Source organism: Elephas maximus, chromosome 8 (genome assembly GCF_024166365.1).
Source record: "Elephas maximus indicus isolate mEleMax1 chromosome 8, mEleMax1 primary haplotype, whole genome shotgun sequence".
NCBI lineage: Eukaryota > Metazoa > Chordata > Mammalia > Proboscidea > Elephantidae > Elephas > Elephas maximus.
In genome coordinates, this window is record NC_064826.1 from 104,582,515 (window position 1) to 104,599,378 (window position 16,864).

The following is a 16,864-nucleotide window of genomic DNA, read 5'->3' on the forward strand; positions in this document are numbered from 1 at the left end:
TATGCACACATGCATTCTGAAAGTTCGCCCCAGGACACAGTTGGGAGCAGTGCTGGGTGGAGCTTCTTGAGAGTGGTGAGTGGACTGAGGAACACCCTTCTAGGACAACAGTTATAAAGCCAGAATAAATTAATGTAAACATCAATTTGCCCTTTATTTTTCTAAACAGCAGAAAATGAAAAAAGATGTGGGTTTTAGATACCTGACCATAACATTTGTGGCGTCTTCACCCACCAAATATAATTTCTATCCATCACGCTAGATTTGTGCCTACTGTACTTTCTGTTTTATAGAATACCTCTGTTAGAGTGGCAGTTCACCGCATGCGGTAAGTCACGCGCAGAATTCTGAGCAGGTCAAGACGAAGATAACTCTTCCCGCTCAGCTCCACCTTGATGTTCAGCTCTGAGCTGAGCTGAAAGTGATCAGCAAGCTGCTGTCCAAGTGGGAAGCAGTTCTGTTTCTCAAAGATTTTAAAACACACTTTGCAAAGCCTGAGTCTCTAAAAAGGTTTGGATGTATTTATTGTCTATTAAAAATCAGAGGTAAAGTTCTGTCAATATTCGTACAAAGTGTGACCGAATTTGGCAATTCCAGCAGGGCTTCTTTCTTCATAGCGCAGCAAATAGCACCCCACTTACCCCAAAGTTCTCTGCCTGGGAATTTTAAAATTATCCCCAATTCAGCTACAAACTGGGGTATAAGTAGATAGGAAGGATTTTAATCAACTAAGGCAAACGTCAGAAAACCGGCATGCTACAACTCTTTCTGCGTATCCCATTTGTATTTCCAAAGAATAAAATAATTATTTGTAACCAGGAAGTTACACATTAATTATAGCCAGTGCATTTTAATACATCAATACATTTATATAATAATTATCTAATTAGAATAAAACTTCGAAATTCATAATCATGTTTGATTTTCACAACAAACATTACTTTTTCATACCCGGAAGTGCTAGGAATCAGTATTTGCACAGAGACCCTTGTGATCAATCTGTAAATCAAATTCATATTTAATTCCTGGAATGATATATCAGAGGGGCCACTGAAAGTTCACATTCTAGAAAATCATTCATTAAACATTCATTCAACCCTACTGTACATATGGGCATTTCAAATTCATTAATATTCAAGTCAAATGGAGAAAACCCAATTAAAATAGCATGAGAAAAACCCGTAATATGTTTTAAAAATGCTTCAGGAATTCTGTATCTGGTGGGGGTACGAAGGTGGGGATATGCTGGGTTTACTCAAGAATGGTGGTACAAGAAAAGAAAGCTGCATCACTCGGCTTGCTGCAGTCCTTTACACTGAGAAGAGAACTATTTACAAACAAAAAAAGGGGGGGGGATGGAGAAAAATTGAAGAATAATAAGATGGGAAGTGGCTGGATAATCCAGCACGGCACACTGACAGGAAAAGCTTCTGTTTTGTTTGGTTAGTGACTTTAATCCACATGGCATTTTGACCCTTCCCTAAAATAACAGTGTTTCCTAAGAATTGCCATGGAATATCTCCCCCTGGGCTAAGCAGAGCACTGGGTCCCTTTGTGCCAGCGTACAACATATATGAGGGAAGGGCCAGGTACAATGCATGTAGCTGAGCAGCACTCTACTCATCATATCTGCCTCCACAGAAAGACTCATCGACTTCCAGAGTCATCTATGGAATGCCCCCAGGGTCTGGAATGCTCTGTGATTATCACAGGACTAAACCACACCAGGCCCTGGTGTGGGTGGCAATGGGGAAGGCCTCAATCACAAAGACGCCAGCTCTTTAGCGTTCCATGGAATCACATGTAGAGTAAAGAACATGAGCCATCTGAGAATTCTTCGGAAAGGTCCTGTTTTAAATATGAAATCAATTCCAGCTATCTACTGGCCACCTATAAACACTTATTTTTTCAATTGCCCTGGTGTTGAATGTTGTTAAGACTTTCATATTCAGATGCTTGCATGATGCTATGATGATGTGTTATTTCAGGTAAGGGCAATGGATTAAGAAACTGAACGCTGACATAAATCCAGTTTTCCATGCTGAAGAACCAGATGACAATATTTACTTTCCAGTATCCCTTGTCCCTTTCTTCTCCCAGGAAACTGGAATTGGAGGTAAAATAGGTCAACGCTGAGTTGGAGGTAACAACATGTTGAGTTGACTCACCATCTGAGAAACTGGTTTCAAGAGAGGACAAAGAGGAATGGGGAGAAAGGCATTCTAATCAAAACCAAACTTTGTGGCTACTTTGTGGCTGATTTACTAATAAGGTCACCCAGTTTCTGGTTATAGCTGTGGAATTTACCACACAACAGCTGTGATTCAAAGTTAAGAGCAATTATTTTCTAGTTTTGCATAGAATGGGCCAACAGCTATCATTATTTGCATGTGTGTGGGTACAGGGATATATGTGTCTGTGCTTGTTTCTACTTGAGAGTAAAAAATAAACTTTCCACTTCCATCCATAACAGCTCCCAGGGCAAGTCTACTGGAGAAGCCAGCCCAGCCTCAGAAGAGAGGGCACCCAAATAAATGAAGACTCACACAGTCACAAAGCGAATAAATACTGCAACATTTGCATAAATAATGCATTAGACAAAAATATATTAAGCCTTGTATTATGAACGTGTTCTAAAAGCTAAAAAAAAAAAACTACTTGCCATTAAGCATCCAAACAGATAAAGGCTTTCATGAACACAAATACAGTGCCAAACTCTCCAGTGAAATGTGGCTTGAAGCACCCACACTGTGTAATCAGTCAATGATGTAGACATGGTTAGAAAAATCAATTAATATAAGCACAATTTTTAAAGCATCATCAGGTATTATTACCATTTCTCCATTATAAATAGCATTTCCTGCCAATTCTTTTAGTCATGCCTTCATTTGAGAATTTGTGGGAGAGAAGGAGTGCGGTCTGGTGGACAAAAATAGGAATTTTGGAAGTAGGCCCACCAGGCTGAATTTGTGGTTCTGCCACTTTACTAGTTGAGTGCCTCTGATTCAGTCCACTAACCTTTCTAAGCAGTAGGTTCCTCATCTGTAAAATGATACAACCTCACTGGGAACCTCCAAGGCTTCTGCTATCAGATTACTGGTCCACCATACTCACGCACAATCTAGCCCTTGCCTGTCTCCAACTTTCTGCCTTGCTAAGCTTCCCTTTATTCACTGTTACCTGGTGCCCTGGTTGGCTGACAGTTCCTCAAACACCTCTACTCTTTCCATCTCATGGCCTTTGTCTGCTCATTATATTTCTTAGAAAGTTGTCGAAAGCTCCCCCATAGTGGCTTGTCATCTTCCTCTGGATCTCAGCTTCCTGATCAGCCAGTCCGAATTAGGCCATCTCTCTGCTATTGTTTCATAGCACTGACTGGAATCCTGACCTACCCATTCGTTCATTCATTCATTCATTTATTGATACTGGTTGAGATTTTTCATTCCATGAGCAAGTCAGTTCCATAAAAGCCAGGGTCATGTCTGTCTCATTCATTATTGTAGGCCCCATGCCCAGCACGCTGACAAGTAGATAGTTCAATATTTAGCTAAATATTTTGGGGAATGAATGAATAATAGATTAAATGAAGCACTATGTTAAACCTACTACCACATCTGGGAGCAAACAAGAACTACCCACCTTTTTGAATTAGTAATAGTTTCACTGATAGTGGGGGAAGAGAAGGTCATCTAATAATTTTTCGAAGATAGAACTGGAGAACTATAAAGACACTGTGAATGTGGCACTGTATTCATCTACTCTCCAATGTCTCCCAACTCAAGTTTGCCTTGTTTCTCCAACATAAACAAGATCTTTACACACGGCAACAGCACAGTGCCAAGGCGTTGTGGAGGCCAAGCTGGTTTCTACCTGGCCTCCGGCAGCCTCAATAGGCTTACCAGATCCATCTTACTCTGGGGTCTTACTGTGGCAGAGGGTGACACTGAACATAGCAGAAAACACAGGCTGCTCTCGGTACCAGACTGAGTCTGTCAGTGATGGCAATGGAAAAACCCACACTGACTTGTGAAGTTACAGCTCACTCCACCCAACTCCCAGGGTGATATGGAAGGTGAAATGTCATTTTCATTGAGATTTTTTTCCTGGCCACACCAGGCCTAAAACTACTAAGAATATGAAAACTTCTTTATTTTAGCCATGAAATGGAAGTGAGAAAGCTATAATGGGTGGGTTAGAAATGAGTGGGTTACTCATTTATTTAGATTTTCCTAAAGACTACAAAAAGATGAGGGTCATATTAAATACCTTTTCTTCCAGTGGTTCAATGGTTAAGAAGATGATACCAGTAAAGGTATTTTTCATCCAATGCTGTTAATCTGGTATTCATAACATTAGCTTTAATTATAGAGAGTAGGGGTTACAGGCTGTATTGGATAAATGTGAATCATCTAATCTTAGATGGACGTCTTTGGGTAATGGAGAAGTTAAAATTTCTTGAGAAATTTAGTATTATTGCACAACATACTTCCATGAGTAAGTTATTTACTTTCTTGAATTATAAATATTAGTTATGAGATTAAAAAAGACTTCTAATGAACATCTGAACAGTCTGTTCAAAAAAGTTTGACACTCTCAAGTACTATGTTTTAATGTCAGTGGAGTTTTGTGAGTAAACATTTGTCTTATATGGTATTATTAAAGCAGCCTGGTCTAATAAACAAACACATAAACACAAGAACTATACACAAACTTAAGACTGGCACTTGCTATTTTCAGTCCCTTTATTTTGTATCCATATTTCTGTCTGTGTGCATCTAACATACTATCTGTACAGATCGTAACTTTCTGAAAGCCAGAATTATTCATCTACCACAATTCTAATTACTCATCAAAAGGATCCTTAATTTATTTGTCCAAGAAACATTTGTTGAGTGATATCACTCACCACAGGTGTTCTAGGGATGGGCAATGCAGTGGAGAACACAGAGCACACAGCCCTTGACCTTCTGGAGCTGGCTTTATAGTGGAGGGAAATGGAGATAGCAAACTACGAAAGTGACAATAAGGGAATTTCAAATAGTGTAAAATGCTATTATCAGCCTCTTTGAAAATAACATTTTGATCAGGACTGTGGTGAAATGAATTCCTTTATGTGGCCTTTTGCCTTGGTTCCTCGGAAAAACAGCTTGAGAAATTTTTCCCTAAGCCTAAGGAGTTACCTTTACCCTCAGTTTTCTACCCTAGAGTGTTTGTTGCTTTTGTCCAGGTTGATGTACATTTACTGGGTAAGTTGTAAACAATTTGGTTTTGATATTCTCTGCCTGACCCCAGGCTGCAGCCTGATCTATGATAGGTATGTATCTTGCAGGGAGTCTTTAATCAAAAGACTATGCAAATGAGGTGAGTTATAGCCCAGCTGCGCCTACTATCCAAATGAATTGTCTGTAGCCTATCAAGAGGGGAATGGTCAGTTCGTGACCTCAGTGGGAGGGCCATGTCTTGAAATTGACAAGGAGGAATTGACAAGATATAAATACCCAGCCACACATAGGTTTTTCAGACAGAAAGAAGCAAAAGGAGCAGCAGGAAAAAGCAGAGAGAAAGAAGAGGCAAGAAACCTGCTAAAGAGCTATAATGCTGATCAAGGCCTGTAAGGAGCCCAGAGGCCGAGCCGGCAGCAACAGGCCTGGGACAGACCCAGCAGCAGCCCTGGCAGTGACAGACAGCAGGGCCAAGAGGAGCTGAGAGAGCTGTCCTGCACTAAGAAGGAAGACTTTGCTACATGCTTTCTGGTCCTGGTCCTGAGTTGTACCCTGCTCCTTAATAAACCACTTAATTTTAAGTATGGTCTGTGAGTTCTGTATAGCCATTGTAACGGATTATTGAACGTAGAAAAGAAGGGAGCCATGGGAGAGAGAGCTGTTGTCAGAACTGGTAAAAAAAGGTCGGAGAGTGGCGATATGTTTGGCCTCCAACTCAAAGGGATCAGCCTTGGGCAGATCTTGATTCGCATCATCCTCCCTGAAGTTAGACATGTTCAGGTGAAGCTATTACTACCACTCCCACCATTTTACAGGACATCACTGTAAAGGAGATAGCAATGGCATTTTTTAGGAAACTGAACAAACGTCTTTAAACACTGAATGACATCTTTACAAACTTAAACATCATAGTTACTTTATGCACTGCCAATGTTTTTTTGTTGTTAGCTGCTGTCGAATGGGCCCCATGGACAACTGGAAGAAACACTGCGAACCACGTCCATGTTGGGTTGCAGACTCGGCCACTGTGATCCATAGGGTTGTCACTGGCTCATTTTCAGAAGTAGATCACCAGACCCTTCTTCCCAGTTCATCTCAGTCTGGAAGCTCCACTGGAACCTGTTCAGCACCCCAGCAACACCCAAGCCCCCCTGGTGGATGGGTGGTGGATGTGCTTGAAGCTCACTGGCCAGGAATGGAACGCGGGTCTCCTGCACGGAAAGGGAGGATTCTACCACTGAACAACCGATGCTTGGCATGCAGTGGAATTTAAAGACACCTCAAGTCCACACTCTCCCTTGTATCTTCCACCCTTTTCAGACATCGTCCTGCTTCTTTCCTTTCCTCGTTCATATACTGGTTCTATCACTTACTGATTATTCCTGAGGTTAGTTTTCAGATGGCATAAAATGAAACTCAGAACACAGGAAAGCAAAGCAGTTAACGTTTGTCCAGCGAAAGGACTGGCAAATGACACCTGTGATAATAATTAGTATTATATGGCAAGCTGATCTAATCTCGGGCTATCTGTATTACCTTCTATGCATTAACAACTACCTGTGAGTTGGAATCGACAGCAGTGGTTTGGTTTTGGTTTTGGTTCCTATCCTAACATACAGCAAGTGTGTATTAAGGAACAGAAGACCACACCATAAGAGGGAAGATGTCATGGAAAGGAGCCAAAGGCAAGAAAGAAAATAAATCATGGACCTGGGTCATGGGATTGTAACAGGGTTTTCTCAGACCTCACTTGTCTTTAAAGTGACTCTCTTCTGACTGTAATGAGAATGAAGGGGTGTGTCATATCTCCTTGGAAGCAAGGGGTAAAAGATCATTTCAAGTCACGATATATACAGCTTCGCAAGTAGCAGAGAAGATGATTAGCTTAGATTACCTGGGTAAAGGTGAGAAATTAAGAAGTCCTCAGTGAAAATGCTGAGGTAATAATACGTAAAGATGGCATGGTGACCATTTTGTGTACCCTATTCTAATCTAAGCCCTTTAGATGCTGTAGGATATCAAGGCAGCTGGAAAGGCAGCAAGACTGAAGAAAAACTGAGAGGCAACAGAAATGGTGTTCACAAAAGATTGTGTGTTCTCACCCACATTTCTACTACTTAGATGTTACAACTTCTAGTCAAGCTACATAATAGTTCAATAATTTCAGCAAAACGAGATACAGTAAATGGCAGTCCATGACCCCAGGAATATTTATCAGAAAGAGTGTGGGGACAGCCAGGCCAGGGTTCTGTGACTGGCACGCTTCCTCCAAGCCAGATTTGGGTGACATTGGCTTAGTATGGCCGTGCCCCTGGGATCTCTTCACCTGAATGGACTCTCCGGGGTTATTTCTTCTGAAACTTCACCCACAGTTTGGGATTGTCATCTTGCTATTACAGATTCACGCCAATTTAATAAAAAATGACCTTTGCCTATACAGTGAGTATCTTATTACCTGTATTTTACAAATGTCAAGACTGAACTTCAGAGAGCCTAAGGGTAAGTTAAGACTTGCACAGCTGGTTGGTGGCAAAGCTGGAATCTGACATAATCCTGTCCAACTCCAAACCTATTTGTAACTGCTATTGTCTTGTGCCATCACATTGATTCCGACTCATGGAGACAACATGTGTCACAGAGTAGAACTTTTTCTTGGTTGTAATCTTTACAGAAGCAGATTGTTAGGCCTTTCCTTCCGTGGTGCTGCCAGGTGGGTTTAAACTGCCTACCTTTTGGTTACCAGCTGAGTGCAAACCATTAGCACCACCAGGGACCTTACTATAGTGGCTAATTTTTAAGCATACCCCAACACCCCTCTCTATGTATGACTGCTATCATGCAAGCAGTTATTTGCTTTATCGCGGGAGCGAAGAAGCATGGCAGGAAATGGCATCATATTGAAAATGGTATGTAAAATATTTAAAGACTAACTTGGCTGCCAAGGAACATCACTGATAGCTGAACAAGAAAAGAATTAAAACTTTAATGGAAAGTCTTAAGAAAAATGCAATGGTATTTATTGTTTCTAGTAAATCTGGGTATGTTACCACTGCTTATACTTTTATTTTCTGGACTGTTGGTGTTTTCATTAACATGAATATCCATCAGGAAGACCCGTCAACTAGTAACTAAAGCCACCGCCCACTCAGAGAAACAAGCAAATGAATAATAACTCTCAGTTATTAAAAACAAGGGTAGTGAAAACAGCCTTAGTATTTCGTTTTCAGGAAGCCACCAGTGATTTGTAAACTACAGTTCAAAAAGATTGCTAGTTACTGAATTCTTAAATTATTGGTGAAAAACTTAGGGACAATGAGTGCTACAGTTTATAATAAAAGTTGTTTAATTAATCAATTAGAATTACTACCTAAATCTATGTCTAAAATAATCATTTAAAGTCTGTTCAAAAACATAAATGATTAGAAGATAAATGTGTAAAAATACCTAAAACTCATAAATTGACTTACTTTTATTCCCTACTTATTGACATCAGCTCATGTTTGATGGTTAACAGTGAGAAATATTTTATATCAAGCATACTGACAAAAGTCTGTTTGCACCTTCACAGGTAAGTACAGCCTTCATTTAAGGAAGTGTCAAAATGCTTGCATTGTACAGCAAAGGAGTACGGTCAAGAGATCTTTCACTGCCCTGGCTGGGAAGACAACAGAAAATCCCCAATGGAGCAGGCAGGAGAACAGTGGGACGCAGACCTCAAACTCTCATAAAAAGATCAGACTTAATGGTCTGACTGAGACTAGAAAGACCCCGGAGGTCATGGTCCCTAGACCTTCTGTTAGCCAAAGACTGGAACCATTCTCGAGGCCAACTCTTCAGACAGGGATTGGACTGGACTACAAGACAGAAAATAATACTGGTGAGGAGCGGGCTTCTTGGATCAAGTAGACACATGAGACTATCTGGGAGGCTCCGTCTGGAGGGGAGATGAGAAGGCAGAGGGGGACAGAAGCTAGCTGAATGGACACGGGAAATACAGGGTGGAGAGGAAGAGTGTGCCATCTCTAGGGGGAGAGCAGCTAGGAGTACAAATCAAGGAGTGTATAAGTTTTTGAACGAGAGACTGACTTCATTTGTAAACTTTCACTCAAAGCACAATAAATTAAAACAGAAATAGAGATCCTTCAAATTAAGCTAAAAAGATTTAATAGGAAAACAAAGGAAGTAGTCTTTTGCCAGATTTCCTCTGATAACTATGCCTACAAATGTCACCTGCATTTATTTTCCATTAGGAAAACGCTCTGCTATCAGTCTTTTACATATTCCCTGCCAATGCACTCCTTTCTGCTGGAGGTAGCAGTTGCGGGACAAGACGTAAGGTGTAACTGGTCTTTTTATTTCTGCTCCTGTTCTGTGCATGTGCTATGTGTCACACCACCAGGTATGGAGTCAGTTTTCCTTTCCAGAGAGCTATTATTAGGGAGAGAAGGATAAAAAGATTTGCCATACTCACTTTCTCTAAGAAGTGGACTTCAGCATAAATGAATAACTGCTATTTCTGTATATGGGCTACCAACTAAAGCCTGCTCCCCGACCCCCTCCCACAAAAAAATCTGGTTTTTTTTTGCACAGTAATGGGCTTTGCAATTGCCATAATGATACTGGACTTGCATCCCAGTTCAGGAACGTGTCAGGTTGTTTTATTCTTCCTTATAGTCAATCCTGCAAATACACGCCTGAACAGGTACAGATGAACGCTGACATTTTATTAGAGAAACACATCATGGACTCAGGAGGATACATACCTGATTGCGCTTGCAGATAAGTGACCATAGGAGCCACTGGCTGAAGAGCTGCTACGGGAATTATTGAGAATCGTGACCAAGGAGTTGGGAGATGTCCTTATCATGGTCTGAAGGTCAAAGCTATGATCGGACAGTGGTGATATGGACAGGGTACGCTTCCGGCTCGGCCTGGCTGACAGCCTGGGGCTGGGGAATCTCGCGCCTGTTATATAAACACAACAGAACCTCATTACCTCCAGTTGTACTCGCCACCCGTTATTTATTGCTCCTCGCCTGTGCGGAAGAAGTGAAGGATAAGAAGCCAGCAAGTCGCCGTGACGAGCGCCTCTCTTCCTATTTGTGATCTGCTCGCGATAATTGAGGAAATTAGGGAGAAATATTTATCTTCCAGGGGCTCACCTCGGGGAGCTCTGTTTATTAATGTGCAGGCAAAATGATAAATTGCTAAACAAAAGGGAAAGACTTTTATGTGTTATCCCTCTCATTGCTAGTGATTTATGAATCTGACGGCTGCTTAGATATTCCCATCATTAATTCACCACAAGCGACAAAGACAGTGGTTCCCACAGTTACACAACAACCCCCACTCCCCACCCCCAACAACGTGCACCATTTTAAGGCAATGAGCCAAAGGAATAAAAATGAAGTATTCTAAAATGGAAAATTCACCTTATTTATGCCCTCATTTCCCCATGATCTGTGTAGTTATCCAATCCACAGTATACTGAAAGCTTTACTAAAACAACTTACAAGTAATTACTTTAAATCAGTAGTTCTCAATCAGGGATGACTCGCCCCCCCACTGCCCCACCCCCCAGTATTTGACATCTGGAGGCATTTTTGGTTGTCACAACTCAGGAGGTGCTACAGGCATCTAGTGGGGAGAGCCAGGGATGCTGCCAAACATCCTACAAGGTAGAAGACAGACCTTCCCTCTCTACCCCCACGTGCCACACAACAAATACATATCTGGGCCAAAAAGTGCTGAGACTGAGAAACCCTGCCCTAAATTTCCCATAATCTAAAAGCATAAATTCCAAAAAACATTTAAAATCTTGAACGTTACTTTCAGATTTTCCAAGATGGGAGCAAAAGTCCCGCAAGCTTGGTGATGAGATTCAATGCGCCTCTAAGGCATTTTATTCTCCTCTGGAGTTTGCTTCTCCAGTCAGAACTAGTGGCAGATAATGCTTTTGTGAGAATTTTTAGCCTCCAGTAAAGTTTCACTAATGGAGCTCTAATCTGGAGGTTAGAAATTCTCACTCAGGCGTGTGACGGACAACAGGCTGCCATCGTTTTTTACCTGAAGCGTTAGAAATTAAATGTCCATTTGCATGTGATTTGGGAGATATTAGAGACTTTAAGTTGAGGTGTAGGGATGAATGTGGCCCACAGGTCTGATCCTGCCTTTTCTAAGGTCACATTTACATTACAGAGTCATCAAGCTAAAGTTTAATGAAAGAATTAGAACCAAATTCCACCAGGTAAGAAGAAAATGAAGGGTTTCTACTTCATAGCAGGGGTACACCTGCTCACAGGGCCAGGGCGATTTCATGGCACCCAGAAAACTGAAAGAAAAGGTAAGCCTTCTGGACAGAGAAAAGATCAGGCATTTGGTCTCTAGAAAATTCACAGGGAATACTTCTCTTAAGAAGAAATGGGCTTTAATCCAAGATAACCACTCAGCATGCTTTGGTAATTTAGGAAAATGGAATAGAAAAGTGTGGTATATTATCATGGTTAACAAAAAATAAACCACAAAGTGGAACTTGCTTAGTACCCTCCAGTGCAAAACCAATGTGAACGACAGGTGTGGTACCTACTCAGATTTTTCTTTCAGGCATCTTCACAATGGTCTCCTTCATTTAGAAGTTGCACTACCACTTGATTTAGGGAGTATTAGTACAAAAATACCAGGCCCTACTACGTGCATATCATTTAGTGTTTAAATCAGTATTTACCTGTATGACACCTGCCTTATAAACATCCATATTTCACATTTACTTGCTACGAGAGCTTGATCTCCTCAAAGAGATTTTTCAGTCAAGAAATACATTCTACTTCCAAACAATCCAGAAACAAACCATATTTATTGTCGACGTCCACAGAATCCCAGGCGGTAAACTTTTTCAATGAGACTCGGTGACCACTGCAGAGTTCTAAATAACAGGACGCTCAAGGCAGAGCTGACCCCCTGGAACATCTATTTTTAAATCACTAACTAGCAGTGACTCAGGACATAAGGAGGCCATTTGATGCTACAAAACACTTTAGACCCCACATCATCCAAAGACAGAGTCCAATGGCCTCCAAGACTTTGCTGGTGTTTAAGTCAGTTTCCACCAACACAGACAGTGCGGCTTCCAGGGCCCCCATCCCTAGGATGCTCCTTATAGGCATCACTTGCTCTTATGTCCTTTAAGGTCACTATAGACCCAAACGGCACAATCAGAGCAATAAATCAGCCTTTTTCATTCTAATATGCTATCTGTAAACACTCTCCCTCACAGCTGACTGAAACCCATATACGCCCACTGGTGACGTATTTAAAAGTCTTAAGTTCATCTGAATCTAGTTAATCTCAGTTTCTACCATTACCGAACCCTGAAGACCTGTAACAATGGATCCGAGTGATCACCTCATCCCATCTCGGAACTGCCACTGCAGGTGTGAATCCAAAACGTTAGTGTTGTTAGCTGCCATCAAGGCAGCCTCCAAATTGTGGTGGCTCCATGCACAATGGGACAAAATGCTACCCAGTCCTGCACTGTTCCCACGGTCAGTTGCAGATCGAACCACTGTGCTCCATAGGCTTTTCACTGGCTGACTTTTGGAGGTAGATTATAGGGCCTTTCTTCTCAGTCAACCTTAGCCTGGGAGCTCTGCTAAAACCTGTTCACCGTCACAAAACACCCAATCTTCCACTGACAGTCAGACATGGACTGTGCATGAGGGGCACTGGCTGGGAATCATCTCCTATGATTTAAATTCTGAGTAATCATCCCTTATGTTCTAACTCTATGTTATTTCAATTATTTAGAGGGAAGGAATATAATACTTTCAACAATTTCCAACTTCGAAAATGCTCATTCTAGCCCCCTAATAATCAAGGAGATTTCATGGAAGGTAGCATTTTAGGACAGTGATTTGGGATCCTCTTTGAAAACAGTTGCTGAGCATAAGCTGAGCATTTTCAAAACAGCTGGAATAGAAGTGGCTCAACCAAGAGAAAGCAAGGTCCACATAAACCAGAGGCTCCATCAGCCTGAGACTGGAAGAACTAGATGGTGCCCGGCTACCACCAATGACTGCCCTGACAGGGAACACAACGGAGAATCCCTGACAGAGCAGGAGGAAAGTGGGATGCAGACCTCAAATGCTCCTAATAAGACCAGACTTAATGGTCTGACTGAGACTAAAGGGACCCCAGAGTTCATGGCCCCTGGACTCCCTGGTAGCCCAAAACGAAAACTATTCCCAAAGCCAACTTTTCAGACAAAGATTAGACTGACCATAAGACATAAAATGATGCTGGTGAGGAGTGAGCTTCTTAGCTCCAGTAGACACATGAGACTATGTACGCAGCCCCTGTCTGGAGGTGAGATGAGAAGGCAGAGGGGGATAGAAGCTGACTGAATAGACACAGGAAATACAGGGTGGAGAGAAGGAGTGTGCTGTCACATTATAGGGAGAGAAACTAGGGTCACATAACAATGTGTATGTAAGTTTTTATATGAGAAACTGACTTGAATTATAAACTTTCACTTAAAGCACAATAAAAATAATAATAATGAGAGAAGACCACAAAATATAGAGTTGCAGAATAAATACTGTTTGTGTTGATTTGTCAAAAAAAAAAAAAAAAAAAGCTGCTCAATTCTTTACTGATCAGACTGCTTCATTCTTAAATATGAACCAGAGCACTCTTCTTGCTCCAAAAGAGATGCCTCCAATCTGGCTTTCTGCTAATCGTTTTGTTTCCCTATTCTAATAAAAAATTCTGACAAAGAAAAAGGAGGTTTCTTTTTTATGTGATGAATGATAGGACATCTAAATTCCTACTTAATGACTATCAATTCACCATATACTCAGGCAAATTAAAATGCCTTTAATTAGTTTTTACAAAGTAAAAGGGTAGCTTCATCCTTTATTTAGATAAAAACCGCCACTGCCTGACTAGATGCATTTTCATCAAACAGTGAAGGTAACGTGGGCTGACCTTCCAAGGATTCTCTCTTATTTGAATTCTGTTATTCCCAGATTTTTAAATAACTAATCTGCATAATAACACCTCAACAATCCCTAATTGAAATGTGGTTATGATGAATCTGAAATGTAAGCTTTCTACTCTACAAAGCCAAACAACAACCTCCTGCAGAAGATGTTACACATTTCTTTACTGGGTGTGTGGTAACCATCTCCCCAGTGACAACAAATACAGGCCTATGGCCCCATACACTGAGGCAAAGACAGTTAGTCCATGGTAGTAAAGAGACTGAAACTAGCGGGGTGGAGTCAATTCTGACTCATGGTGATTATCATGGATTGAACTATGTTCCCCCTAAAATGTGTGTATCAACTTGCTTAGACTATGATTCCCAGTATTGTGTGGCTGTCCTCCATTTTGTGATTGTAATTTTATGCTGAGAGGATTAGGGTGGGATTGTAACACCACCCTTACTCAGGTCACCTCCCTCATCCAAGGTAAAGGGAGTTTCCCTGGAGTGTGCCCTGCACCACCTTTTATTTCTCAAGAGATAAAAGGAAAGGGAAACAAGCAGAGTTGGGGACCTCATACTACCAGGAAAGAAGCACCAGGAGCAGCGTGTCTTTTAGACCCAGGGTTCCTGAGCAGAAAAGCTCCTGGTGCTGGGGAAGACTGATGAGAAAGACCTTTCTCCAGAGCCAGCAGACGGAGAAAGCCTTCCCCTGGAGCCAATGCTCTGAATTTGGACTTGTAACCAACTAGACTGTAAGAAAATTAATTTCCCTTTGTTAAAGCCATCCACTTGTGGTATTTCTGTTATAGCAGCACTAGGTGACCAAGAAACTGATCCCATGTGTGTCAGAGTAGAGCTATGTTCTGTAGGGTTTTCAGTGACTGATTTTTCAGAAGGAAACTATCAGGTATTTCTTCTGAGGCTTGAACCTCTAACCCTTTGGCTAACAGCTGAGTATGTGAAAGGTTTATACCACTTAGGGACTCCAATGAGACTAAGGCTGCAGATTTACTAACCACTGGCAAAGAGCTGGAGCCCTGGTGGTGCACTGGTTAAGAACTCAGCTACTAACCAAAAGGTCAGCAGTTCGAATCTACCAGTCACTCCCTGAAAACCCTATGGGGCAGTTCTACTTTGTCCTGTAGGGTCGCTATGAGTTGGAATAGACTCAATGGCAAAGGGTACGGGCCAGAGATAGAGCCACTGGGTAGTGCAAACAGTTAATATGCTCAAATCCACCCAAAGGCGCCTCAGAAAAAAAAGGCCTGGTGGTCTACTTCCAAAAAAATCGGTCACTGAAAACCCTAAGGAGCACAGTTTTCTTCTGACACACGTGGGTCATCATGAGTCGGGACTGACTTAACGTCAAGAGGTGGTGGTAGCCAGAGAACTCACAAATGCATATCCTTTGTCACAAGAGGAATCCCAACAGAATGCAGATGGAAAAGCGTAAGTTCGTTGCCGCTACTAGAAAGCACAAACGAAACTGAAGGCATAAGCCCTACTCATGTTGTTAAAACAGTCTAACAGCAGTGGGCTTTCACTGCGACATGGCGTGGATGATGCTTTCAACTCACTTCCTGGCACCTTGTAAACAGATGTCTACTTAAAGAATCTGAGCAAATGAGGACTCTTGCATGCTCTGGGAAGTGATAACCATAGGCTAAATTGTCTCTATGTCTAGATAAGTGACCCCAAGGAACCACCATAATCCTTGCTGTTGGCAGCTGCCATGGAGTCAGTCCCTGATTCAGGGTGACCCCATGCACGATGTAACAGAACACTGCTTGGTCCTGCACCATCTCCATGATCAGTTGCAGATTAGGTCATTGAGATCCATGGGATTTTCACTGGCTGATTTTCTCAAGCAGATTTCCAGACTTTTCTTCCTAGCTCATCTTAGTCTAGAAGCATCATAGCAACACACAAGCTTCCACTGACAGAGGGGTGGCGGCTGTGCATAAAGTGCATTGACCGGGAATGAACCTGGGTCTCTGGCATGGAAAGCAGGAATTCTATCCACTGAATGTAAGCCTTGAGGGACCCAAAACGAAGTGATAGACAGTGCCTCAAATAACTCCATTTTCTGTCACTGCTACATACTAAGATGAAAGTAGACCTTTCTGATTTGGAAACTTTCATTTTGTTTTGCTCTTTACCCCTGGATGTAATTATTGACTCTCTCATGTACTCAGCAGCCATAAAAGGTCTTAGTGAAAATACCATTTTTTATATAAAGAAAACATGTGAGGCAAAATATATCATTTAACGTAAATAATATTAAAACCAAGTATAGGCCTTTTTTAAAAATTAATTTTAAACTAATTAATAGTAAATCAACATATCAAATCCATTCCCTTCTTTTGTTATTAAGACAATAGGGCAGGACAGTTGTTTCACCAATTCATTTATAGCTGCCAAATGACAATCACCTATACCTTCTAGCTCACCAGCAGTAACCCTGAGCTAAACAGGGACTCCCAGGATGGACAAACCTGTGGCAACTTCAGAGAAAGTGCAGGGGACTTTACCAGAGCACCAAGTATCGGTGGTTCGTTCTCTGGTTTATAGACAATCACCTCATTGCTGGATCTTCCTTCGGTTCTGTGAAATAGCATCTGGCACCCCCACAGACTGGAGAAAACCACCCCTCACTTAC

The 16,864-nt window shown here is 41.6% G+C and overlaps 1 protein-coding gene across 3 annotated transcripts in view; it reads right to left on the bottom strand.

The window, feature by feature from the left end:
* GLI3 (GLI family zinc finger 3) overlaps positions 1–16,864 on the bottom strand; it is a 346,018-nt gene that overhangs the window by 83,189 nt on the left and 245,965 nt on the right. For all 3 annotated transcript variants that reach the window (XM_049893966.1, XM_049893964.1, XM_049893965.1), the window contains one exon: positions 9,986–10,187. In XM_049893966.1, coding sequence (XP_049749923.1) covers positions 9,986–10,187 — 202 coding nt within the window. The remainder of the gene's footprint in view (positions 1–9,985; positions 10,188–16,864) is intronic.